At 36.8% G+C, this 26552-nt stretch overlaps 5 protein-coding genes and 1 pseudogene across 10 annotated transcripts; 3 read left to right on the plus strand and 3 right to left on the minus strand.

Annotated features, from left to right (window-relative positions):
* The first annotated feature begins 1561 nt into the window (after positions 1-1561).
* LOC129302968 (receptor-like protein kinase ANXUR1) lies at positions 1562-8961 on the plus strand (annotated as a pseudogene).
* A 696-nt stretch (positions 8962-9657) lies between these two features.
* On the plus strand, positions 9658-10446 carry LOC129286496 (histone H1-like). Its single transcript, XM_054922452.1, has 2 exons — positions 9658-9801; positions 9886-10446. Exons 1-2 carry the CDS (start codon positions 9715-9717, stop codon positions 10348-10350), a joined length of 552 nt encoding a protein of 183 aa, XP_054778427.1. The 5' UTR covers positions 9658-9714; the 3' UTR covers positions 10351-10446.
* LOC129286488 (uncharacterized) lies at positions 10384-14161 on the minus strand. The gene is made up of 8 exons (XM_054922447.1): positions 13714-14161; positions 13084-13353; positions 12686-12812; positions 12433-12494; positions 12080-12310; positions 11714-11835; positions 10784-10922; positions 10384-10704 (listed from the first exon to the last, which is right to left on the minus strand). The coding sequence occupies exons 1-8, from the start codon at positions 14077-14079 to the stop codon at positions 10543-10545; spliced, it is 1479 nt and encodes a 492-aa protein (XP_054778422.1). The 5' UTR covers positions 14080-14161; the 3' UTR covers positions 10384-10542.
* Positions 14162-15290: 1129 nt separating this feature from the next.
* On the minus strand, positions 15291-20019 carry LOC129284444 (protein WVD2-like 1). 4 transcript variants are annotated; one of them, XM_054919934.1, is made up of 8 exons: positions 19550-20014; positions 19245-19317; positions 17747-18212; positions 17079-17167; positions 16907-16997; positions 16719-16790; positions 16388-16498; positions 15291-15908 (listed from the first exon to the last, which is right to left on the minus strand). In XM_054919934.1, the coding sequence occupies exons 3-8, from the start codon at positions 18206-18208 to the stop codon at positions 15618-15620; spliced, it is 1116 nt and encodes a 371-aa protein (XP_054775909.1). In that variant the 5' UTR covers positions 18209-18212; positions 19245-19317; positions 19550-20014; the 3' UTR covers positions 15291-15617. The 4 variants fall into 4 exon arrangements, with proteins under 4 accessions (XP_054775909.1, XP_054775931.1, XP_054775917.1 ...); XM_054919956.1 differs by lacking the exon at positions 16388-16498 and having other exon boundaries at positions 19550-20019; XM_054919942.1 differs by lacking the exon at positions 19245-19317.
* Positions 20020-20869: 850 nt separating this feature from the next.
* Positions 20870-22553, minus strand: LOC129304140 (uncharacterized). 3 transcript variants are annotated; one of them, XM_054943814.1, is made up of 3 exons: positions 22000-22553; positions 21869-21894; positions 20870-21271 (listed from the first exon to the last, which is right to left on the minus strand). In XM_054943814.1, the coding sequence occupies exons 1-3, from the start codon at positions 22034-22036 to the stop codon at positions 20978-20980; spliced, it is 357 nt and encodes a 118-aa protein (XP_054799789.1). In that variant the 5' UTR covers positions 22037-22553; the 3' UTR covers positions 20870-20977. The 3 variants fall into 3 exon arrangements, 1 of the variants encoding a protein (XP_054799789.1); XR_008591614.1 differs by lacking the exon at positions 21869-21894; XR_008591616.1 differs by lacking the exon at positions 21869-21894 and having other exon boundaries at positions 20870-21277.
* Positions 22554-22701: 148 nt separating this feature from the next.
* On the plus strand, positions 22702-26262 carry LOC129284594 (uncharacterized protein At2g34160). The gene is made up of 5 exons (XM_054920123.1): positions 22702-24244; positions 24923-24971; positions 25589-25651; positions 25741-25805; positions 25888-26262. The coding sequence occupies exons 1-5, from the start codon at positions 24041-24043 to the stop codon at positions 25999-26001; spliced, it is 495 nt and encodes a 164-aa protein (XP_054776098.1). The 5' UTR covers positions 22702-24040; the 3' UTR covers positions 26002-26262.
* Positions 26263-26552: the final 290 nt, after the last annotated feature.

Here is a 26552-nt window from a genome sequence, read left to right on the forward strand (position 1 = left end):
CAAAGCAGCAGTAACATTTACAGATATTGAATAGTGTGACACCTTTTTTGTACTTCATATAATACACGAGAAAGATGATTATTTATACTCTAAAAAACTGAAAGAAACATAATTAATCTCATAACAAGCACTATGTGTAATTAAACAGTGCTCACTTTAAAACTCAATCAGTAATAAGCTTATGATATTGGTGCAAGTGAATAGGAAAGGGGATATAAGGGTCTTTTTTTTAGATAGAGTTAGATTCAAGAAACTGGACTGGTTCGGTAACTCGGTGGACCAAGTCCAACCCGGTCTAGGTCTCGGGTCCAACAAGACTAGACCAATCCTTGGACTGAAAATTCTAGCCTGATCTCCATTCAAACTAGACTTCGGGTTGGCATCCAACCCGGTCTAGTTCGGCATTTGTGCAGCCCTACATATGTTCGACCAAAATATTCCTATTTAAATATAAATATTATCAAAAAATTATTTAAGTTCTTTATAAATGAAATTTATTTAAGTTATTCAAAAAATTAATGGATATATTTTTTACCTTTTTTATTCATATTTTTGGTCATACAAACTTATTTTTTTAGGATTTTAAAAAGTAAATAAATATGTTGGTTAAAATTACATTTTAAACACGTATGTAAAAAAATTAATAAAACAGGAACTTAAAATTATAAGAGGTAATTTATTCAATATATTTTTTTCTATAAATTTTATAATCCTAATCATATATTTTAAACTTTATTATTTCAATACCATCATACTTAATTATTTAAAGTTACTTAAAATGGAGAGAGATGGTAGACAAATAGACTATAAGGACAAATTAATCATTTTAAAATTGTCTACACAATTATAAATAAAAAATTAAATATTTTGTAATCTTTAACAAAATATTTTTAATTGTGTTAAAAATTAGACTAGAGTGTGGGTTTTAAAAATAAAAAAGATGCCTTTATAATTTAAGCAAAATAGAAGGAACATCAGTGTATTTCAATCATTAATAAATTTGGAGTTTAGAGTTGATAGACAAAATTCCATTTCATGAATATACATTAGATCCATGATGTTATTTACCAAACACTATCCATTCTCAAAACTCAAATATAATGTTTACATATCGAGGTTAAAATATATAAAATTTTTTTAAATTTTAAAACAGTTGCATATGACCTCCATCACTTCCAAACATTTAAATTTAACCACATTAACATTTAATTTTGTTTTTTAGAACTTCCTACAATTAATTAAGTTTTAATTTATTAATATAGTTATTGTCATGTCAGATTAACACAATACACATAATAAATTACATGAGAAAAATATTTTTTTATTTTTTTAACACAATTTAAGGAAGGGCAAGATTATAATTTTTACTTTTAATACATATAACAATGCTCTCATTTTTTTAATTGAATGATATTATTTTCATTGTTCACGTGTAACACAATTTAAGAAAAAGGTTATAATTTTAACAATTTTTATCAATTGAAATATCCTTTTATATTAAACAAATGAAAAAAAAATCTACAAGTTGTCATTTAAAAATCATATAAACAAAAATGTATCATTTAATACAAGAAAACTATAATATTTTATAAGTTGTTTTTAACAAAATTGATACAAAAACACTGATTGCAACAACAAAAAAATTGTTCTAAAGCTACACATATTCCATTTATAACATAATATTAACATAAGTAACAAAAGAAAAAATAACAGATACAAACAAATAAGAGTAGGGAGAAAATAAACAAAACAAATAACAAAATTCTTGTAACTAGTTGACTACTATTGATTGCAACTTTTAAATATTTTTCTTTTTATTTGTATAATATAAAAGACTATTCTAATTAATAAAAAATAATAAAATTATATTTTTTTCTTAAATTGTATTACTTGTGACAATGAGAATAATATTGTTCAACTAATGGTAGGGGTTTTGAAAAAAAGAAATTAAAGATTAAAGGAGTTAACTTTAAACATTAAAAGGTGAGGGAATTATATGCAACTATCTTAAAATTTAAAAAAAATTATACATTTTAACTACAGATTAATAATAAAACATTATTAAAAGTAACCGCTGCTTTAAAAATACTGCCATTCCTATTTCATTCACGATGAAAATATAGTTGGACTAATATTACCCGTGCATGAGAAGATGGAGATGTATAATTGTTTCTAAAAGATATCATTAAATGTTTATGAAACTCTGCACTGGGCTTGACTCTTGACAGCAAAGATTCTTAAATTGTGCCTTGTGGTCATAGAGTCGGTAATTCGGGCGGATCGAACTTATTCGAGTCGGGTTCAATTTAGGTTGGGCTTATTTGGATCAGGCTTAAAGTATTCTACTCTTTTTAAAAAGCCTATATAGCCAAGCTCGGCCCTAACACCTTTGCTCTTATTCGGGCTAGCCCAAATACCCAAAACTTTTTAAAAAGTATTTTTTTTATTTTTTGAATCAATTTTAATTTTAAAATAATTCTATTAACCATAAAATATTATCTTAATTTTAAAAGAATAAAATAAAAAATAACTTATCAACTTTATAGTTAAGTAGATCTATTATTATTTTGTTGTACTATGTATAATTTATTCATGAATGTTTTCTTTACTTGTAAATTAATGTCTTAGTTGTTTAAATATTTCTCTTATCATAGTCGTGTATAAATATTTTATATATTTTAATTAAATTATATTATTTTCTTATAATTAAGTTGATCTCAATTCAATCACAGTTAGACTATTAATTTAAAATTATTATCCCAATTAGTTTAAAGTTTTTAATAACTTTTAGATAAATTGTACTTTTCATTTTTATGAATATAAAAAAAATTTCCATCATTATACTATATAAAAAATTATTTAATTATGAGTAAAATATTATTTTTTTGAAATTATTTTTCTTTAACTTTTTATTTTGTTTAACTCTTACATATAAGGGATTCTTACTCTAATTTACTCTTAATTTTTAACCAAATTTAGTATGGATAATAACCAAGTAATTATTCAAGAATATTATTCTATTTATTATATTTATCTAGTAGTATAGTCAGGAATTTGTGCATGCCTAAATTTTATTTTTAAAATTATTTTTAATTTTATTTTTACTTTAAAATTAATTATCTTAATTTATAAAAAATATAAAATTTTTTTTTATATGCAAATGATTTATAGGACTAAAATTTTTTTTGAAAAGATTGGTCTTAAAATATTAAAATATATTTTAAATATTATTTTGAGATATTTTATTGATTAAAAATAATAAAAATATGAAATATAACTATTTTTAATTTTTTTAAAAAAATAGCTACATTAAAACACTTATATATATATATATATAGCATTTTGGTATAAAATAATATAAAACTTAAAACATTAATTAATATTTATCATATTTTATATATTTTTTAAAAAGTTATTTTTTTATTTGGGTATTTGGGCGGCCCAAATAGCCCAAACAATAAAAAATTAATATTTTTTTTAGCTTGGCCCTAAATTTTTTTGATGAGTTTGGACTAGCCTGTCAGGCTTAACCTAAATTATTGGCTCTACTTATGAATGAAATCAGAGGGAATAACTACGAAGAACTCTGTGGAGGATAGGAATTCAGCCATGTTTGGAACTAGGCCTTACACTCTATCCCTAGTTTTTTTTTTCACGCTTGTTCTCTTTGTTTTCTATCCACTTTGAAGGCCTAGTGCGTGCTACAGACGACTTGTTTCCTATAATTCAAAATTATATTATTAATTATTTCATAGATTAATTAACTAAAGCTTTCCAAGAAAACTAATTAAACTAGAGTCATGTTAAAGCATCATCATTCATTGCCAAAAAATAGTTAAATCAATAGGGATGAAGGAGAAACAAGTGCGAGAACAGGTTTAGTGAAGAAAAACAAATTTCAGGTATATTTGGCTGTTGTAAAAAGCATTGAGCGTAGAGATCTAACTAACAAAATGGGGGTGCAAGGGGGAGAAGGAAGGCCGTGGCAGAACAGAAGGCAAAACCAAAATATTATGTGTCGGGGATACAAGAAAACAAAAGATGAGGGAATATGGCATTTATGTCTTAATGTCTGGGCCTCTGGGGAAGCTACTCTGCACATCTCTCTTTTCCTGTCTCTCTTTACTTCTTATTTTTTATTTTTTGATGATCTCATTGCTAGAAACGCTACCTTTGATGAGTCTGAAGGTTCAGCCTCCTCGTACTGATGGAATCTAATAAACTTCTCCCCTTTATTCATTCTTTTATTTTATTTTATTTTTTACAATTATTTTTTTCATCTTCACCACCTCTGTACACCACCTCCTATACTTGACGTCAAGAAGAAGACTGCATCACAGAGCACGCAACGGCTTGAGCCCAGTGCCTTAACCTCGTCTTCACCTGCTCCGGGTCCTCTCCTTCACATTCCCATTTATTTTTCATCGTGTCAAAATATACTCATATACATTGGCTTAATAACACACACACACACAACTAAAATAACTTGGACTCAAATTATCGAGAGAATTTTGTGGGGAAAGAAAAATAAATTATCAAATGCACAATTTTGTGGAGAGCCGTGTTCATGTGTGATGCTGTTAGTAAATAATAGACTCTGAAGCGAATGAGTTGTTTTGGTGATAGCTCGGTCCACATGTAAATGATAGCTTTAAAAAGTGATGAATATTGTAATTATTTGGAAATAAAGCCACGACGTTAAAAACGATGACTGCATGTTGGATTTCTTTCTACACAAGTAATAACATGTCTTTGTTGTTTATATATCTTTCTTTAAGTGTTTAAGTATTATTGGATTGTGATTTAATTCATGAGATCAGCGAGGAATGGTATTTGCGAGTTGCAACAAGATGAGTATATACATACCAGGGCTGCAAATCCTCCAGGCATTAGGGTCACTGGTTGCGGTTGGGCTGGGGGAAGAAGAGGAGCGAGGGGAGGCTGAGAGTTGGCGGTTAATAGCGAAATAGAGGTCAAGTGCTGGTAATGTGGTGCACAATGCTTGGGCGTCTTCCTCATTGAAGCCAAACCCTAATTCTATACACCCTCTTAGCTCACTCAGGTCCTCGTCCGTCACGTGATTGTAGAAATCATGACTCCTTGCCGCCCTCCTGATTCGCTCCGACCTTGATCGCCTTTTCTCCCATGCAATCTCTCTGGACGTATCGCCTAGTGATAACGGCTTTGATAGCCACTTCCTCTTCTTCCACAGCGGAGTTGTCGGCGGTGTCACCTGCTTCATTTGTTCCTCCACCGAGTGCCTGATTTCCTCCTTTGCCATTGGTTTATTCATTGGAGGCAGCGATCAAAGCTGCCTCGTCGTTCCAGCACACGGAGGAGTGGGGTAGGCCTCAATGCCTCGCCCATTGCCAGCCTGAACAGCTCTCTACATAAATACCACTCGCAGCAGCTTCAATGCTCCTCTCCTACCATTCATTTCTAACATCTTCGCGTAATTTTTGATACCTGCCTGCTACATTTGGGTAAGATATCCTCCTCCTCTGAATTTATCCCTCTTTTTATTTTTATTTTTATTTTCCTTTTCAATTTCATAGCTTCCTTCAAGTCCCAACCATCCAAATTCACACTCACTTCTAAAAATAGTAACACAGTTAGAGCCTCCAAAACATTTATTTCCATCAACTTCAACTTGTAAATTCTTTTAATATTTTTGATAAATAATTAAAAATTAAAAATTACTTTTAAACTAACCTAGCGCCACTTTATTTTGATAAATAATATTTATTTTAGTTCGATTTTTGAGAAGGGAACTGATGAAGAAGCCCCCAGTGAGAGTGATAGGTGAAGAGACACTTTTTTTCTTGGCCTCTCTCTCCTGGTTGCTGTAGGAGGGAAATGAAAAGTGATGGTGTGTTATTTGAACGAATGATGAGTCCACATGTTGTCCGGAAAAATCCATCCTAAATTTATGATAACTAAATTCCAATCTTATGATAACTAAATACATTCAATTAATTACGGTGCTCTCTCCCAATCATTGCTTTTCAACAACCTTCTTTGACATTTGGTACGAGCAACAAGAGGGGAAAAAAAATCCCACAATCAAATTTTTGAACATCAAAACTACGAGTTCATCCCTAGCTCTTGCCTAGTTTGGTTCCTCAAGCTAGGTAGGAGTTCCCCAAAAGCCATCTTATGATCAAGATGGCTTAGACATCCAAGAAACCAATCTCTTCTTTCTGGGTGTACGTCAAGAACAACAACCCTTCCAATTACCTTTCATCATGTATAGTCAGAAAAGTGTGTTGTTGTGTCTTGTGTGCATCCTGGGTCTCCTGAAAGCCCACAAAGCATGGGCCAAGAGCGGAGAGCCATTGATCTTGGGCTGTGGGTTGGCCGACGGTGGCGGCAAGGATGCAGATGGAAGGCAATGGGAGGCCGATACTAAGTACCTGCCGAGAGGTGATTCCACAACATTTAAAGCGTCGTACTAAGACCCTTCAGTCATGTTTAAGATTCCTTACATGTGGGCACGAGTTTTCACCTCGAAGGCAATATATAAATTCCCAGTTCAACCTGACAAGCGTTATTGGCTCTGCCTCCACTTTTATCCCTCCGTGTATGGTTCCTATAATCCAAGTAATTCATATTTCTCCCCAACAGCCAATGGCGTTACACTTTTGAGCAACTTTAGTGCTTCTATTACTTGTCAGGCCCTGTCTTAAGCTTACATTAACAGAGAGTATTCCCTTGCCCATTTGAATTCAGATACTCTCACGGTAATGTTGCATTTTTTAAATTCTTAACCTCAATTAAAAAATCAATTTGTGTGAAGATTTATGAGAGTTTTTGGTATATCAGCATGCACATATATAGATAGACTTTATATGAGATTGATAATTATAATTGATTAATTTCTTCCAGGTTACTTTTAAGCCATCAGACGAGTATGATCAAGCTTTTGCCATTGTGAACGGCATTGAGGTGATTGAAATGCCAAATTTGTTCGACTCAGCCATGTTAGTTGGGTTTTCTGACCAAACTGTGGGTGTAAAAAGTTTTAATTTGCAAACAATGTTTAGGCTCAATGTTGGTAGGCAATATATATCCCCACTCCAAGATTCTAATCTGACAAGGACATGGTACGATGACACACCTTATTTATATAGTGCATCAGTTGGTGTCACTAATGAAGCTGCTAATGATGTCACTATCAACTACCAAACCATACCGCATTACATTGCTCCACCCAGTATCTACTCTACATCAAGATTAATGGGGAATGATTAGAATGTGAACATAGGATATAACCTCACTTGGACATTCCAAGTTGATCCAAATTTCATGTACCTAGTAAGGTTTCACTTTTGTGACTACTATTATTATAGAGTGAACGAGATAGTTTTCAATATCTACATGAACAATCAAACTGCACAGGCCGAAGCAGATGTAATGGCATGGACAGGGCAAAAAGGGGCGCCAATGTATAAAGATTATGCGGTGATTATACAAAATGGGAAGAGCAATGAGCAATTATGGATTGCTCTGCATCCATCGCCCGAAACAAAGCCTGAGTACTATGACGCGATATTGAACGGGGTAGAAATATTCAAGATCAATGACACAACCTTAGCTGGGCCAAATCCTCGACCGTTAGATATGCTCATGAAGAGTGAGCAGCAATTGGAAACCTTTAACACACCCAAAAGCAATTGCAAAAAAGCGGTATTATTAAGTGCCGGAGGAGCTGCAGGAGTTGCATTCTTAGCTGCAATATACATTGCTGTGTACCAGAAGAAGAAGAGAGCACCGAGATCAGATTCACATACATCATGGCTACCAATTTATGGGAATTCCCTTACAAATGGCAGCAGGTCCACAATGTCAGGGAAGAGCTATGCTGGTAGTAACTTATCAGCCATGGCTCAAGGTCTTTGCCGCTATTTCTCCTTACAAGAGATCAAGCAAGCGACCAAGAATTTTGACGAATCTAATGTTATTGGGATTGGAGGATTTGGGAAGGTTTACAAGGGTGTTATCAACAACAGGATGAAAGTAGTCATAAAAAGGTCGAATCCACAATCAGAACAAGGAGCGAATGAGTTCCAGACTGAAATTAAGATGCTTTCAAAACTAAGACACAGGCGTTTGGTGTCCTTGATTGGGTTCTGTGAGGAGCAGAATGAGATGTGCTTGGTTTATGACTACATGGCACGTGGTACCCTAAGGGAGCATCTATACAAGGGCAACAAATCTCTTTCTACTTTGTCGTGGAAGCAAAGGCTGGAGATTTGCATTGGAGCTACAAGAGGGCTTCACTACCTTCACACGGGGGCTAAATACACTATCGTTCATAGAGATGTCAAGTTAACTAACATTTTGTTGGATGAAAATTGGACTGCTAAGGTTTCAGATTTTGGGTTATTCAAAACAGGTCCGGACATGAAAAAGGGGCATGTCAGTATAGTGGTAAAGGGAAGCTTTGGATATTTGGACCCTGAATATTTTAGGAGACAACAGTTGACCAAGAAGTCTGATGTGTATTCATTTGGGGTTGTCTTGTTTGAGGTTTTGTGTGCAAGGCCAGTTTTAAATGCAAACCTTCCAAAGGAACAAGTGTCTCTTGCGGATTGGGCTCTGAGCTGCAAAAGAAAAGGGACGTTGGAGGATATCATTGACCCATATCTGAAAGGAAAGATCAATCCAAAAAGTTTGAGTAAGTTTGTAGCCATGGCAGAGAAGTGTTTGAGCGATCATAGGCTTGCCCGGCCCTCAATGAATGATCTGTTGTGGAATCTAGAACTTGCTCTCAACCTCCAAGAAAACACGAACGAGTCAAGTCACCCTTCAAAAGGGGAGGAAAGTGAGTTTCAAGAAGTGAGCTTGATAGACAACGAGGTGGGAAAGCTTAGCCATACATGTGAGCATGAGACAAGCCAAGATTCTGGTGATACTTCATCTGCGATCTTCTCACAAATCGTCAATCCTACAGGGCGATGATGACAATATTCCGGGCGATATGGAAGCCATGCCATTCAAGTCAATAGAAACATTGTTACTGTCATTTGTGTTGGCTTTCAAGCGTTCTATCACTCATGTTGCTAGACATATCCAATCCAAATATATAAAATTTAATTAATATATATATATATATATATATATAGTTCATTAGCTTCGCATCCTGGTTCCTGCAGACATCAATGCGTAATGTGCCCAAAACTATTATTGCTCGGAAACTTTCTTTTTTCTTTTACCCCTATTATATACCAACGTGATATTCTTTAGGGTTATAGAAAGTTTTAATATGAATATGAAATTAAAATATCATTGTTACAATAACATAAAAGTATTAATCTCAATGTTAAATCTAATACATATTCTACATTCCATTTGTGTGTGAAGAAAACCTCAGGTCCTCGGCGAAACTCGAAAGTGTGATATACCGAAAATTCAAATACATTTTTACTCAATTATCCACCAGGTCACGCACGGAGAAACACACCTCCGTGTATAGCATGTGACTACCATTTCAATTCTTTGTCGGGATAGGATCCTACACCGTAGATAAATCTAGATCCGACGGATCATATTTAAACATTAAACCAAACGGGATGCGGATCCGGGCGACTGCGTTTTCCACCAATCAGCACCTCGGAAAAATATTCCCTCTGGCTTTATAAATAGGCACCCACCGATAATCCTCCGCCATATGCATAGCGGTTATCAATATCGTAGTCCATCGTAAGTGTGATCATGGCCGCCTCTGCCCAGCCAAAGCCCAAGAAATCTGCCGTCGCGAGGAAACCCAAACCCTCGCCCTCACATCCACCTTTCGCCGAGGTATTCTTTTTAATCTTCATTTTTCGTTTTTGATAATCCTTGTGGGGCGTGATAATTGATAATATGTATTTGCTGGGTTGCTAGATGATCGCGGATGCGATCGCAAGTCTCAAGGAGAGGACCGGTTCCAGCCAGTATGCCATCACCAAGTTCATCGAGGAGAAGCACAAGCATTTGCCTCCCACTTTCAGGAAGCTCTTGCTGAACAATTTGAAGAAGTCCGTGGCTGCCGGCAAGCTCGTCAAGGTCAAGAACTCCTTCAAGCTTCCACCTAAAAAGCCGGCTCCTGCTACGGAGAAGCCCCCAAAGCCAACCGTCAAGGCCGCATCTAAGCCCTCTGCTAAACCAAAAGTGGTGGCTAAGCCCAAAGCCGTTCCCAAACCCAAACCTTCATCTGCAAGAAGTGCAAAAGCGACTTCGAGGCCGGTAAAGGTATCGGCCAGGACCTCTCTCGGGAAGAGGGTGGTCAAAGCGGCAAAGAATGTGAAGAAGCCCAAGAGCGTCAAATCGCCGGCCAAAAAAGAGGCTGTCAAGAAGGTCAAGAAGTAGAAAGTAGCAAGCGGTTGTTTGTCTGTAAATTCGTTTGTAGAATGGAAAGGATTATAGTTCGTTTATTTGCTAATGAAAGAATGTTTCTAGTTGCAATTTTGATTCCAGCAAATTCAGATTCTTTGTTTCCTAGCCAGTCGATATGGAGTAAATGAGTAACCACAGTTTAGTACCTAGTAATCGGAGGAAGGTCTATTCTACAGGCCGAGGTATCTCAATCTCGTTCATTTTTTCTCGTGGTTCTAAGCCTGGAAATTGTCCAATATCATGACTTGTGAGCGGTTGAAATTCTTGCTCCAAACCAACAGCAAAATCTGAAGGATGATTAACTCCATGTTGGAAATAGTCTGCAATCTGTGTCAAGCAATTAAGCACAACCATTTAGTTTATCCGTTGCGTTAATAAAATTCACGAAGTTTGGAACGACAATTACATGGTTGCCGAGAGCCATTCCACTTAGCACTGCTGCCTCTATACTTGAACCTAGCAGCCAATCACCACATATACCGGCCCTTCCATAAGGATCAAAGATACAGGGAATGCCAGGTGTATTTGTTGGTAGAGCTGCACCCCTGCAAGTCATTAATCGAATGTCAGAATCAATATCATCAACATACCAATATCTATATAAAATATAGTAAGTGTAGTAAGTTAATTAAGTAATGCACTTCATCTCGGGCTTTGTGCAAATATGTGGGTCCATTATAATTAAATATTAAACAACAATGTTTTATTTCACTGCTACAGATTGCATGAAATCACTGAAAATATTGTCAACCAAAAATTCCTTTCGTATATTAAACACTAATTTTAATTCCTCGTCCACAAATACTGCTCCTGAAGCTGATCTAATATTATACAAGCTCTGAAACAGTAACATGATAAATAATTTTAGTTTATCTTCTAAGCTTGGTATAGACTGAGGTTTGGGGCGAACAAGTACATCAGAGATGCAACTATGGGTACGTGACTAACATTCTATCCAAAAGTACGTCGAACGAGATAAAAGTCAAATCGGTATTGAACATCCTGATTGAGCCAACGTTCACTGAGGCAAAAACGAGCATCAAAGCTATATAAACAATAATTATGCATGCATCCATGTATGTCATTTTAGAGGCTAGCACAATTTCTGAGTATAGAAAATATCCGATAACTGCAATCACGTGAATCCAGATGATTTTTCTCAAGGATAGCTGCAGGTCAAGGGTAACTATGACACAACCCAAATTATACTCACCCGTGAATTTTTCATTGTTATCTTATATGCCAGACGGAAATCTTTTCAATTCCGGCTTCGTCGTAATGATGGCACGACATTGTCAAAGCAATCAAACTTGGTACTTAAAGATTGAATTCCTACCATAATTGGAGCCTGGCATAGAATGGTTTTTGAAGCGATCCTTTTGATAATCCAAGAGCAGCCTCAACACCCTCTAGCATGCCTGCCTTTACCTTCGTTGCAGTTGCAGTAGGGATATTTTCCTGATAAACACAGTCGTCGATGGAATGGAATTCAGATTTAAAACGTGGCCAAAAATAAAAAGTCGAAAATGCAAGCAAGACATATAGGAAGAGTCCTGGTCAGTGCAAAACCACATATCTAAGCACGGTGATAGTGTATCGTTACTTCCCATGCCTATTCAAACCAAACAAAAGGCCTGGACGTGACCTCACAATCGAAGTCAGCATAAGAAAAAAATATAGGATAGTCATTTTGTATACAAACCTGCGGAACCTTATTTTGCTTTCCATAAGCGCCAGTACTCAAAAAGGTCCAACAGTGAGGACCACCACTTTGGGACTTCAGCAGTTTTTTGGTATTATTGGCCATCCGTGAAAGACAATCAACTCCTTTCACAAAAGCTCCTTCGAAAGGTATTGCAGCTGTGCTGCCCGGGAGATGAAGTGGATCATCAAATGCTGCTAAAAGGGCCCATATTGAACTCAACTCTAACCTCTAGCATAGCAGACAACAAAAATAAGAGTATGAAAAGAATGTAGCTGTGCGCCTACCAGTAGATGAAGGTTTGTTATTACATAAAATCAAATGAACTAATTAGGAATATGATTGGGTTCTACCTTCATTTGCTCAGCGACTAGTGGTAGCCCTGATGACATAAGCAAGCGATTTGCACATTTTCCTGTAAGAAAAACAGAGCAGGAAAGAGTTACTATAAATGAACAAGTCAAATGACTCAAGCTACATGTCAAAATCCTCCCCAAAAAATGTCCAAACGGCAATTTTGGAACCCAAAACATCGTTTTCAGGCATTGCAGCAGAAAAGACAGTGTTGCTACACAAAGGGAGCTCAAGATAGACGTATTAAGTTACCATTGTGTGCAATAACAATAGCATCAAACTTCCCACAAGGTTTCCCATTCTCACTCAAGTGCCACATCCCATTGAATGGCTCGAGTTTACTGATCCAGCATGGTCTCACCACACTAACCATGTGAGTCTGCACTGAAAGTCAGATTCTTGTCAGGGATGAAAAGGAAACAGAAGCAGAAAAGAGGAAACAGGTTTGCTGATTATTGTTGTATGGAGAAGATTATTTTCTTTGGAACAAATGTCATTTCCTAGTAAAAAGTTAGTAATTTAACAAATATATTTAGGACTTGGAAGTTAGCTGAGCACAACTACCCCCGTGCCTTGGAAGCAGGAAGGACATTGATCTCAACAATGTATTTTATTTTCTTATCAGATGTTTTGATTGAATAATTAATCACCTCGAACAGTAATGAATGAGCGAGTGGCCGCATTCCATTTGTGCCTGCATATCTTGAAGGAGATGGTGGAAATGGAACAAAATGACCACCATTATGAAGTTCTCCGATTGTACCCTGCCACTCTTGGACCAGACCCTTGTCCAACCAACCATCAAGCAGCTCACTAAACCGTGAATCATTCACCGTAAAGAATTGGGCTGCGTGGTCAAATATCAAAGGCTGCGGATCAATAACTCGGGTTCCCATTCTTCCTCCCACACCATGAATACCCTATAAACAATATGCAGAAACAGGTGATTAATTCCCATTTTTCCTTTTTCTTGTTGCAGAGGAAGACTTCAATGCTTCTATTGCAATTTTCTTTCCTTGGAGTTCTTGACTAATGCACCTGTAGGTTGTCAAACGGTGCTCCCCAGGGTTCAAATGGAAGATGCAGAAACCAATGTATTATACAATTCGACCTTTGATGCATACTTGAGGTCAGGAACATAGAAAAGCTCGATTAACAATTATGTTTTAACTATGCACTCCTAAGTCCCAACACAACTCAGGTTCCCCGACGAGCCAGCTATTAACCAGAAAGCAGAATACAAAAAAGAAAAAAAAGGAAAAAAAAAAAAAAACACTAACCGTGTCGAATACAGTGGACCGTACACCACGCTTCTCCAAATACATGGCGCAAATTATTCCCGACACGCCACCTCCGATAATGCCAACAACTGGGTCATCCGAAATGGGAGCAGTGAAGTTCACTTGCTCTTGATTGAATGTTTTCTTGAGAAGTGACCTTCTCGACATGCCGTAAGAAGATTTTCTGCGGCTTTTAGTGCTAGCCTTGTGCCTATCCGGGGCGAATTTAGGCTTCGGTTTCGGGGCATCGAGTGCGGAAGTACAGGTCAGATTTCTGAACCGTGCGAATGAGAAGTCAATGGGCGATTTAGGGGTCTTGAGGGGTTGAAAAGCAAGGGAAGAGGAAAAATGGCAAGAAGTGACCATGATTTTTAGAGGCAAGAAGAGATAGTCAGGTCAACAGGTGGTCGACTGGACATAATACATATATGCCGAGACCGCTCGAGCAAGAGCGAACGATAGGGGTTAGCGAAATCAGTCCATTAAATAATAATTATTAGTAATTACCCATTAGCACTCAGATCCCAGGCCTTGTTTTCTTTTGTGGCTATGCATGCGTAGCCTTTACGGCATTCTTTTGATATGAGATTAATTGTTGATTTATTAGTTTTTCATCCTGAAATACATTAACATTACAATTCTGCTCAAACAATTTCAAGAATAGAATTCAAATCTTATTAAAAGACAACATGAGTTCACTCCATTCATGTAATTACTGCTCAAAAGAATTGATGAAAGAAATGCATTTTGATTCGTTCCATTTGAAATGTTTGTTTATATTATTAGAGAATGCAGTCAGCCCAACACCAAATAAACAATCAAGACCAATAGCACCACACCTAACACCCAGCCCATCATCAGCCAATACAATCCGACACTCAATATCTTATCTCTTACACCCCATGTATCACGTGACACCCTCTGCAACACTATACATAGTTGCATACCCTCGCTTATTGTAATTACTATTCTCATGGAAGTTAATATATGATTTTCATTTGGCCCAAAAAGATACATGATTTTGATCATTTTTATCTCTATACCCTCATACAGATGCCAATAGACAATTGAGATAAATTTTTACCATATGAGTGAAAGCGTATTTTGATTCCTTCATTCTTTTAATTTTAATATTCATTTAAATTTTAGTTTACATTTACCAAAAATATATTTAAAAGATCCAACTATTTATTAAATTTGATAAAAGAACATTTTAAATATAAGAACATTTTAAATATAATTTGAATGTACTTTTGAAGATTATTCAAACCAGCTTTTAATTTTATCGTCCCATACCCATCTCAATCGTAACACTTTTTCCCATGCTGTCACAAGTCTGTAGTTTGTCTAATGATCGACGCTTTTATGTTGTTCAGACACTAGAATTCTCTTGAGAAATTTTCAAGTTTTAACTAACTTTCAACCATACGAATATCATATCAGAAATGTACAGCCATCTAAAGCATTTGCTCGTGTATTTCTGCAAACCTGTTTAGAAATATATGTAGTGTATATATAAACTTAAATGGCCAATCCACCTCCCCTTTTGTACAAATAGGGCAAGAAACACACATCGGTAAATCAATGTATAGCATCCCTTAATACTATTCCTGGAGAAAGAAACACAACGTTTTCTCGTACAGAATATATCCTCTCACCAGCGGGAAGGGGCAGGCAGACTGCGGAATATCACATTTAGTCCGGCATTAGATCACAACTCTATCTTTACATACAACATGATATGCACCACTATAACTTACAAAACATATACAATTCAAGTTAGCATAAACGGTTTAACAAGTCATTCCTGATGAAAAGAAAATAGGTTCATCTCTTGTGCAAACAATCCCACACGAAGGCTATTTTCCTCTCAACTGGAGGTCAGTATAAGACTTTTTGGAAGCTCATGACTGGACAGATATATCTGCATTCGCCAGGTCCGACATATTAGGAGGAGCCGCTTTCGTTTCCTTGTCCAGTTTTGGTCGTTCCTTGGTTTTGCAACTGCCATTGCTGTTACGTCCAATGACCTGCTCCTTACTTTTTTTAGTCACAGGAGTGCTGTTGCATCCCTGTTTGAAGCTACCAATGCTGTGACGCTGTGCACGACTACAAACTTCTGGAGATAAGGTAACAGCATCCCCGCAACTCTTCCTCCGGCTTAGCTTTGGTGATATGGGCCGAGTCAGTGGCAGCTGTATTAGAGAAGCATTGAGATTATATGGTCGTTCACCAATTAAGATCATCATTCTTCTAATTGATAAGAACTAAAAGCAAAGTTGGCCTTGTGACACGGGGTTCACCCTAGTTGGGGATAAGTTGTGGGTTCAATCCCACTTAGCTACCCCAAGCACTGGCTTGCCCCATGCATTTAAAAAAATGAAGTCGGCAGTAAACATGGGAGCACCTAGAAGCAAGAACCCCGACAACTAGAGCTGAAGATACAGCCAAGTGAAAATACAGCCAAGTCATTGACGAGGACAAGTTACTGAGAGCAGACAAATAATTAACAGTATCCTGACATCAGAAGTATAAATTCTGAACATACTGCTATCTTTCATGGACTTCTAGGGGTCTATCCCAGCAACTTCAGGAATTGACAATGATAGTGTCATATTCATCCAGATTCTTTGGGAACTAGGAAAACAAACACGTGAAAAAAGAGGAAGAATACCTTTTTCAGTTCAATCTTTGGTGGAGGCCCCTCATAGTAGAAACTTGGTACTGGATTTGCTTTAATTACCAGAGACTTTCTTAATTGCCTGATAGCTGCTTCTCTCTCTTCCTATGAGGTATATTATTAAATAAAACAGCAAATAAGTCATTTCATAAGTTCAATGTGTATTTAGTAACCTAGGGATAACCGATATACATGGAACATCCCAGGGTAATTAAAGAGGTGGTGGATGTTTCTGCCAGGGGGAAGACAAAAGGAAAGGAAAAAGGTGAAAAATAAAAACACTTGGGTTGCGCTGCATATGAATGTTAAAGAAAGATTATTGTACCCTCTGCCTTGCTTCACACTGGCTTCTTTCTTCTTCGAGCGCTCGATGTTTCTCCTCTAACTTCATATAAAACTGAATGGATAAATCAAAGTGATGATAAGAACCAAAACTACCTCTTCACTTCAACCTATAATATCAACCACTCAAGCTAAATAAACATCAGAGTTGACAGTTCAGTAAAACAATACCTCCTTCCGTTTCTCTGCCCGCTCTGAGCATCTAAATGTAGGGGCTGTGCCCACAGTTACCTTAGATCTGGCAGTACGCCCAGATGTGGCACTAAAATGAATGGTTAAAGGAACAAATGACTGAACAATTGGCGTATTAATAAGTATGTCTCCTTAAAAGTCTAGAGGATACGAGGAAGCTACAGACCAATTATCTTCATCATCACAGTGCTTGTTATCTTCAGATTGCAAGAGCTTTCCTGGTGGAAGAGGTGAACTAAACTGAAAAACAAATCAGAACATTTTACAGATCAGTAATCTGATTGATAATTTATTTTCAGAAGCGCACGCACACAAATAGCAATATGTGTTTTATATGCCCCCACAAACTCAAACTGTATCCACGTCAACAGGGAAGTCTGTTGCCATCAGCAAATTAGCAATGTTGGGAGACAATCGCTTTTTAATGGGTTAACACCATTTCAAAGGCTTCTGGTTGATTCAATCTTAGCCAGTGGCTGCTTGCATTTATTAGGCATGGTCTATAAGCTTCAACAATTAATTAAGTATAATTCAAGTGTGAATACCCTAAATTCTGTAAATAATGGAATATCAATTTTGTGGCATTAAAGGGTTCTTGTATCAGACCAATCTGTTTAAATATTAAAATCATCTCAGAAACAAAAGCTCACTCACAGAAACATAAATCACAAACAAACACATTGAAAAAGTTAACAATAATAAGATCCCAGTTGTGCCATTCTCATTCGGTGTGCTCAGTCGTCTTGAAGCAAGGGAACTATTAACAACTTTACATGTTCAATTGACAAGAAATTGCAGTCTCACTTAAATTTCAAATACCTGTGAATTCTTTGTTGAGCTAGGGGAATGATTATTATCAGCATTTGGTGACAAAATACCACCAGTTTCACCAGCCTGGGAGTTGGAGTCATGCTTCTCATTAGCCAGATCAGATAACGTTGAATCAGAGTGTTTTGTATGCTCTTCTACAAAAGTGGATCTACTAGCAGGCGAGCTTAGCTTTTTGATATCATGTATTTCATTTTTCTCGCTCTTCTCCTCAGGCAAGACAGCATCATGGTTTATGCTTTTAGTACCCAAAACATTATTCTTTACATGATTTTTCTCAATAAGAGAATTAGCTCCACTACTTTCCTCTACCTCATGATCCTTTGCATCACACTTAACTGCTGCAAGTTTGGGAGAAATGTGTACTTTGTCATTAGACCTACCGTTTGAGGCCACTGGGACAGCATTTGGCCTCTTGTCCACAACATGTATGCCTGTAACTTCCCTCCCCATGATGCTGCAATATTGCAAATAATAGGTTATAGGCTAAGCAACATAGAATACAAAAAATATGTAAAATTGTAAGCAAACCGGGGGGAAGGGGGACAAAGGCCTTCCAAACTAACTATATATGTGTTAATTTACAGCAAAGATGGAAACGAAACTTCGATAGGGAAAAAAAACAGCATCATTCTAAAGTAAATGATAAAGAACACGGTCCACTAATATTCTAAAGTAAAATTCTAGAGACTGATAGATTCTTCGTAAACTGTCCAGGGAAACCTAGAAATCATCCACCTGGAGGAAAAAAAAGAAAAAGAAAAAAGGAACTTGAGAAATGATGCGGAAGACAAATTGCTATAACATGGTAAAGAAAAATAAATTATTTTTCCCAATTAACTTTAAATAATATGCATGGGACTCCCCAGTTGAGAAAAGAAAATGTTCTTATGGCCAAACCCCTCCTAATATAAATAAATTAATCATTCTTTTACATGATCTTTTGAAGAAGAAGAATCCTCTTGAGCCTCGACGTGAAAAAGGAGAAAAGGGATATTGGGGCAGTTTTAGGTAAGACTCTAAGAGCTATTGCAGAATCATTACGAATCTCCAGTGCAAATCTTGTGTATGACGCCCAACCATTTAAGAGCAATCTCAACGTGATCTAAAGATAAATGAACCACATGTAAAGACAATTTTACGTCCTGGAAATTTGGAATTATAAATTCAACTGAGATACCGTTTTCGTTCAGTTTGATCAATAAAGAGGATCACAGAGGGCCTAACACAGAGAATTAAATTCACTATGGATGGAAATGGTTCTTTAGCTCCGGAAGAAGCTTCGGTCAATATAACTGCAGATGAAAGGCTTAAGCTGGACCCAACAAATCCAGAAATAAACCGACGACATAGATACAGGAAATCTGGAAGGGAACCAATATTAAACACGAACAATATGTAATAGACCCACAGATTTCAATTCTCCCAATCGGCCCAATACATGTGTATTATAATTATTAAAAGGAAATAGCTCATATTTGGCAGCTACCCGGATAAGTCGAACCGCCGTGAAAGAAGATTAGGATCAGATATTGCCAAAATCCTTTCTCCTGAAGCTAGCGCTGTAGTAAGAAAAATAAAATAAAAAGAAGATGAGATAGGCTTGACTTCTTCTAGGCCAACGTTGTAAAGAATGGGCACCCTCAGGAGAAAAAAAAAACAGCACATAAGGCAATACAACAAACAAGCCCCAAAGCAATATATCGATGAACCAAATATCCCCAGCGACATAAAAAATTGATACCCGCATTGCCAAGATTAACTACGATAACACAGAAAGAGCGGGAATCGCACCAGAAAGTCAATAATGTGAAAATTTCGCTTCCAGTTCCACTTCGATCTGACAGGATCTCGAGGCCCTCCTCCTCCCTCCTCTCGCTATTGGGCTTTTCAGGACGTGCGAAATAGAAAAATTTCAAATATGTTTCGACGATATTCCTTGTCTTCAGGGAAGTTCACAAAAAAGCTTTCCCTTTTTGTTTCGCACCGGTGGTTTAATGTAGATGCGCTTATATAGAGAAAATTGCGTGACTCTTAACGGCGATAATTTCACTTCTGTTTCCTTCAAGAAAGTCGCCACTTCGCCACTTATATCACTATCCGCTGAGCGTGGGGTTCGAATAATTGACGGGGTTAAACGGGAGGGAGATTTCAACGGAGTGACGTTAGAGTTGAAAACTTCCACCCGTACAAAATACGAAAAGAAAAGGGATAGGCACCAGCGGCGGAGGAGCCATGGAAGTCCAGTTTTGCACGGATTGGCTCCATGATTATTAATTAGGAAGATGATAATTGATGGGCCAAAATCAACATCTCAAAACATCCTCTTCAATTTAATTATTAAATTGGACTAGGGTTTTTATGATAGAAAATTTGAAGGAAACTCAGTCCATGACTTATTATTAGAATAAGATAGATAATCCTCTCTTTATTTTTATTTATAAATCATTTTTTAAAAAATTTATAGTTTCATTAATAAGTTATTTTATAAATATTAATTAATCGTGACAGCAAGAGCCTGCAAATAAAATTAAGTCAAGATTTATATCACTTGGTGAATGCTAACATATTTGAAAGACAGTAAGTATATGATTCAAGGGCGTTACTAACCCATGCATGCTATCGTGGCGATGAATGGCATCAAGTCAAGTGACAAATTACGGTCCAATTATTCTTATCCCGAAACCTAAAGTCACAACAAACATCCTAAAAATTATCATTTGTAATCCCCTTCCCTCTTGACTTATTTAAAACGATCCTAGGCGATGAGAGTTTCAATTTTATGTGAGTTGTCCTTACAACTTATTAATTCATCATATTTCAATTAAAATTCAACACTATAAGGTATACAACAAGGCTTGAGATTTAATACGTCGAGAAATAAAAAATCTAAGCTGAGAGAAAATAAGAAATTTATAAATTTCCTGTGACTGCGTTTTTTTTTTTTTATGGTAATTAGTATGTTAGATGAAGCAACGCGTGATGGGCTGACGGCAAGCAAGATGACGGTGAAACCAAAATATTAGGACTGACTAATGACGACTTGGGAGCTGAAGCATTGATCAACAGCCAGTTCGTAGAAATAAAATGTAGTTTCCTATCAATTTCCCTTCACCTGATAGCGATTCACATGTAGACAAAGTATCGTTTTGAAATGTAGAACTCCATTATCCAGCGAAGATAAATAAATAAAATATGGTGTTCAACAATCGTTTTCTTCGGTTAATAATAATGACCTGAAAGTTGGGTCATAATGTACAGATGACGCCTAGGCCTCAAAACTCCTCGCTGCTCACTTTGCTCGCTGGTTGTTGCTGGCTGACTGGCTTTTTCGCTTTTATCTTCGCTCCACTCACCCTTCAAAGCCCTTTTTTGAATTTCAAAGCCCAGCGGAGGCAAATGCCTTTTTTGAATCTCCCCCATCTCAATATCATCAGTACCTATATAATTTTTTTTTTTTTTGCCCTGGCGAGCCAACATAACTAGTTTGTTCCAGTATTGGAATTCGTGCATAGACTAGCACTCCAAAAAGATAAACAATAGCACTGTGTTAAAATCCATTCTAAGTTATAAAATATTTTTTAAAAAAATTTATTGCTTTAAAAAATAAAATATTTTGATAAGATTAATATTTTATTGAATAGACTTATTTTAATATTATTTTTTATCTTTTTCTCTTTAATACTAATTAATTATAGATTTAAAATTATTAAATAAAATATATTTTTAAAAGTTTATATTTTTATTTTTGTAAAATAAAGTTAGTAAGTGTATTTAATAAAATTTATTGATATATAAGATTTTATTTAAAAATATTTTATAATTTAAGTCCGACCATGTATATCATAGTTATTTTGTTTCAAATCAATTAGCACAGTAGAGGCTTGGAAACACAGTTGCCGTTAATTACCAGCAGGCGTCACCCGGGACTGGGAGTTTCTGGACCAGCCTGGGGTAGCAACTACTAACTGCTCATCTCCTCCGTTTCTTTTTGACAATGGATATATAAAAATATGGTATTTTTCATTAAATCTGCCTCGCATTTATTATTTTTAAAAATATTATAACAATAAATGGAAAATTATTACGAGGGTGAAACAGAAAAATTGTTACCTGCAATGTGAAACAACGTTTTTTTTCTGCAACATGAAATATAATGAAAATTGGACCTGGGGTTTGTTTTGAATTCAGATTTAGTGAGCTCTTTACTTATTGTAAAAACAAAGAAAAAGTAAGCTCTTTACCTCTAGGCTTCACTTTTGAGTTTTGAATATCCGACATTCCGCTGCTTTCGAGGCACCTACAAAGTCAAAAAAGATTCACCCACACCCACCCTCCAAATGGGTTCCTTGTGCTACCTTCTCACTCTTACAGAATCAAACACTGCTGGTTTTCGCGGGCTTGGCGGTGGTCCTATCGTTTGTGCCGCACCAAACTTGAGCTTGAATTCGGCAATCAGCCCATAAATTATAAATATTGATGCGCATGATCTCCAGTCTAAATTCTAAAACGACACAAATCACGTCCACGTGCAAGGATAATGCAGCTGGCCAAGAAAGCTTTGGGGTTTCTAGTCCACTAATTCGGCATTCTTTATCTCCTGTAATCGCACCGACTGTGAGTATGGTCCCAAGAATCCTCTCGAGAGTTTGGCTTCAGTCATCAAGACGAGACGTGGAACTTGGCCCGAATGAGTAGTCAATTGTCTTGGTGAGATGACGCTCTCGGATGTAAATCCAATCAGAGACTAACACGATAAGTCGACATACGTCATCCATATAAACTGAATGGGCATGGATCCCGCTACACCCGCTGCTTTCTCAATTTTCTATCGTCAATTGAGCAATCACATTTCAAACATGGCTCCCACCCCCGACCTCTTCCCCTTTTATTAATTCGGCTCGTCTCGACAGCAAACTACCAAATTTAAGAAGCTCTTGGCGGGAGATTGATCATCGCGACATGCATGCCCAAGGCCGAGAGCAGCGAACTTGCATTTTTGGGAGACATGACCTGGCAACGTGTGCGAGTAACCTTGAGATTTCTGTCACAACGAATAATCATTGGAAAGAGGCGGGCTTGTTGATTTGTTGGTGGAACATGTCGAGGGGAATGAAACAAATTTGGAATTCGCACGTGTGGAGAAGGAACCCCACATGTCAAAGGAAAGCGAAACAGACACGAGTTAGTGTGATTTTGTGTGGACCCGCCACATCATTCTGCAGAGTGCCGACCTACATATTAGTTAGAAGCAGATGCTGCAAATCAATGGGGATTCATATATATATGACTGGACCACAACACCAACATTTGAGTCCGAAGCATCAAGCTTGCAAATTATCCGTACACACGCATGCATAATTATTCTCCAACCAGCAGCGTACGTGTATCATTTCCTTTCTTTGATTCTTCCCCTCCCAACCATTACGGTCAACATAAAACCACACTCCCCCTTTTCCATCATCTTTATTTGATCGACCAAATTAGTGATTCTAGTTTGTGACATAATCTCTATTATATATCCGTATGTCGCGTGCATCTTTCTTGCACACTACTCTGTGACATGATTGTAAACGCTATTATCTTCGATTTTTAATTTCAGAAAATCTTTACCTTCGATTTAACCATCGCTTTTCAATATCTAATCCATCCTTTTTACCGATCCGGTTCACGTTAAAAGTATGGCTTCTTATATTAGAAAACTAATAGTAGATCTGCAAATAACACCGAGTCTGTGTTGTTAAAAGAGCCTCCGCCATGTTCCCTTAGAGAGGAGGAAGATGAATTAGGAACGGCCTCTGAGTGATCTCGTTACTGGATTTTTCTTTTTATTTTTTTTTGAAAAAGGTGGCACTTTTTGGTTTCGTTGTCAACAAGAAAACTACAAATCGAGGTCGATGCGATCGTCAGACCCAAAATTTGGGGCGGGCTTTTTTATTTGAAGGTTTGGGCCAAGAGCCCATTGAAAGAGGGTCACATTCGTCAATCCACTCAAAAACATAACAACCACGCAGTGTTTTTCTCCCCTTCTAACGGGCTTGTTCTTTCACTAGGTTCAATCCCAACTGCCAATACACTTTACCGCGTCCACGTGCGATTAGGCACCACCACGTGTCCTCCTCTTAATGGTTTTGCGATTCTAAGAGTCACGTTCTACGTGAACTCGGCTCTAACTGATTTCCCCTACTTCACCGATCGAACCTCTTGTTCATTTAATCATTTTCCCGCTCCAAAGCATTCCGTACAATAAAGCGCAACAGAATAAGACAGAGTTAGACGATAACAATGACGACCGTGGCTGCAAATGGAAACACTGAAGCCCCCAAGAAAAATGTGACGTCCGTCGTCGTCAATGGAAACGCTGAAGCCCTCGAGAAGAAAAGCACCACGACCCTCGCTGAAAATGGAGACACCGAAAACTCGAAAAAGAACAGAATCCAGGTTTCCAACACCAAGAAGCCGCTTTTCTTTTACGTCAATCTCGCCAAGGTATCCATCTTTGTTTTATTATCATAATATCTCTTTTTATTCAGGATTTATTTACTCTTGATTCGTATATTATATAAGAAACGTGATCTATTCAATGGCATTAGCAAATAAACAACAAAAGAAAGCTTCCATTTCTTGTAGAAAGGGAATCTTGTTCTGAAATCGGAGATTTTTTTGGGCACATTATTGGTATACATATTGTTCGAGATGATCTGTGCTTGACTGTTTGAACCCCATTTCTTGGCTTCTGATCGATAACAAGCCATAAAGTTTCAGTAACCTGATAGAATGAAAGAAACACTGTGCCGCCGGCTAACATGTCTCAATGTGATGGATACGATGGCTGTCGATTCAACTTTAGGAAACAGCTATTTCGTTCTTACGAATCTGTGGAGTATTGTTGATTAAACTTTATGGATTCCCCCTTTTGTAGTCGGTTCTTGGATCTGCAAATAATCATTTTGATGCTTTATATATTACTTCTCTCTCTCGCTCTTTATTTATTTCTTTGCTTACTTGTTACGGATGGTTGAATAGGGTGGGGGATTTGCGATTTTTGGCAGTAAATAATGTAATAGAATGGTATACTTGAAAGAAAAGGTAAAACCCAACCTATGATGAGGGTAGATTATTTCCTGGATGTATGTATAATGACCAAATGGGTTCTTTTTGATACAGAGGTACATACAGCAGCACAATGAGGTTGAGCTTTCTGCATTGGGGATGGGTACTTCTTTCTCAGAATCTTATGTATATTTTCCATTATTAGTCATTGGATATTGAATGTTCCTTTTTATAAAAGGTAATGTATAAATTGTATTCCCCACCTAGTGCAACCCCCATACAAGGGATATATTTATCTTCATATGAGAAATATATATATATATATATATTAATTTGAATCTTAAAATGCAGCTAGCAGATAAGGAGTTACTTGTTCTTTTGCACCCAGTTATATGATTTTTGACTGATTCTTATTTTATTTGGGGGGGGGGGGGAGAAACGCCAGCATCTTAATGTTGCTATGCAAATGACTGATAAATTCTCTATCCCATTAGTCTCTCTATGTTTGTTGATTAGTGGAGAAATGAATAACACCATCAAGAGTTGTATAGTCTGGAAATTTGAATCCTTCTGTTGCCATTGGCTTTCTCTGACTCGTAGTTGCTAAATCCAAAATTATGGCATATAGCTGGTGAAGCATCCGTGTTAAAGTTTCCCTAGGTGAACCTGAAACTGAAACCGAGGAATTTATTTTACACTTGATTTTTTCCGCATTTCCATAATTTTGATTCTTTGAATTTGACTTGAATATTAGAACTAAATTTGTTTGTTTCTGTGTAGCGATCGCGACGGTTGTCACAATTGCAGAGATTTTGAAGAACAATGGACTCGCTACTGAGAAGAGTAAGATTTCTTTCTCCTTTTCATGTGATCGATGTTCGATTTACACACATGATTAATGTGGCTAACAAATTAATCATGGGATGAAACAGAAGTTTCGACATCTACCGTTGGCATTAAGGACGAGAATAAAGGTCGTCTGATGCACAAGGCTAAAGTAGGTTCTAAGTGTCTGACCTTCATCTGTTTTTCCCCCTGTAATTTGTTAGCAATTAATTTCTTCTTATTGATCCTCTTAGATTGAGATTGTGCTGGGAAAATCTGAGAAGTTTGACAATTTGATGGCTCCTGCAACTACTCCTGCCACTAAAACTGCATCAGAAGCAGCTGTTGCTGATGCCAAGAAGGGATGAATAGCGTAGAACCCTGTCAATAATGTGCACCTGTTGTAGTTAATATTCAAATTCTTCTGCGTTCTTTGCGATTATAGAGATAACTAGGGAGTACATGTATAATTGTTTCATTGGATGCCCATGAGGTAAAGGGTGACATTATAATGATAAGGCGCTACTGAGTGGTCTCAGTAGAGCTCATCTTTCCACTGTTATAGTTCGTAATATTTCTCCGCCACACATACTGATAATGATCAATGGTTTTAAGCCTGCGAAGATAAAGATGGTTTCGTGTGTCATTACAGTTGCTCCCAGCACTAAAGGGTGAATGCTAGCCCTTCTCTCTGGAGAAGTGGTGGTGTATTTTCTTGGTTTCAATTGTGTTGAGCTTTGACTGTAAGATTCTGATATTTTAAACTCTTATTCTTTAGACATGGAACCCGGCTCGAAGCTTTGCTCGTGACTCCTAATTTTAGAAGAATCCGATGTATTTTTAACGCCCTGATTTAGAGTACATCTAGGGAACGTTTGACAGGAGCAAATTTTGAATTTTGATTATTTAATCTCGTAAC

This window comes from Prosopis cineraria, unplaced genomic scaffold, assembly GCF_029017545.1.
Source record: "Prosopis cineraria cultivar Desert tree isolate PC_DT_omini unplaced genomic scaffold, ASM2901754v1 PC1, whole genome shotgun sequence".
NCBI lineage: Eukaryota > Viridiplantae > Streptophyta > Magnoliopsida > Fabales > Fabaceae > Prosopis > Prosopis cineraria.

Excerpts from the sequence above, each read along its gene's own strand:
- LOC129286488 (XM_054922447.1), bottom strand. The coding sequence starts at position 14,079 with ATGGTCACTTCTTGCCATTTTTCCTCTTCCCTTGCTTTTCAACCCCTC. Across the intron at positions 12,495-12,685 it reads TATTGTTATTGCACACAATG|GAAAATGTGCAAATCGCTTG; the intron begins GTAACTTAATAC and ends TTTTTCTTACAG. Across the intron at positions 11,836-12,079 it reads AGCAAAATAAGGTTCCGCAG|GAAAATATCCCTACTGCAAC; the intron begins GTTTGTATACAA and ends TGTGTTTATCAG.
- LOC129284594 (XM_054920123.1), top strand. The coding sequence starts at position 24,041 with ATGACGACCGTGGCTGCAAATGGAAACACTGAAGCCCCCAAGAAAAAT. Across the intron at positions 24,245-24,922 it reads TTTACGTCAATCTCGCCAAG|AGGTACATACAGCAGCACAA; the intron begins GTATCCATCTTT and ends TTTTTGATACAG. Across the intron at positions 25,806-25,887 it reads GTCTGATGCACAAGGCTAAA|ATTGAGATTGTGCTGGGAAA; the intron begins GTAGGTTCTAAG and ends TGATCCTCTTAG.
- LOC129304140 (XM_054943814.1), bottom strand. The coding sequence starts at position 22,036 with ATGTCGGATATTCAAAACTCAAAAGTGAAGCCTAGAG. Across the intron at positions 21,895-21,999 it reads CTCAAAAGTGAAGCCTAGAG|AAAAAAAACGTTGTTTCACA; the intron begins GTAAAGAGCTTA and ends TTCATGTTGCAG. Across the intron at positions 21,272-21,868 it reads AACGTTGTTTCACATTGCAG|TCTATGCACGAATTCCAATA; the intron begins GTAACAATTTTT and ends TTGGAGTGCTAG.
- LOC129284444 (XM_054919942.1), bottom strand. The coding sequence starts at position 18,208 with ATGGGGAGGGAAGTTACAGGCATACATGTTGTGGACAAGAGGCCAAAT. Across the intron at positions 17,168-17,746 it reads GCTCAACAAAGAATTCACAG|TTTAGTTCACCTCTTCCACC; the intron begins GTATTTGAAATT and ends TTTGTTTTTCAG. Across the intron at positions 16,998-17,078 it reads AATTGGTCTGTAGCTTCCTC|TGCCACATCTGGGCGTACTG; the intron begins GTATCCTCTAGA and ends CATTCATTTTAG.
- LOC129286496 (XM_054922452.1), top strand. The coding sequence starts at position 9,715 with ATGGCCGCCTCTGCCCAGCCAAAGCCCAAGAAATCTGCCGTCGCGAGG. Across the intron at positions 9,802-9,885 it reads CACATCCACCTTTCGCCGAG|ATGATCGCGGATGCGATCGC; the intron begins GTATTCTTTTTA and ends CTGGGTTGCTAG.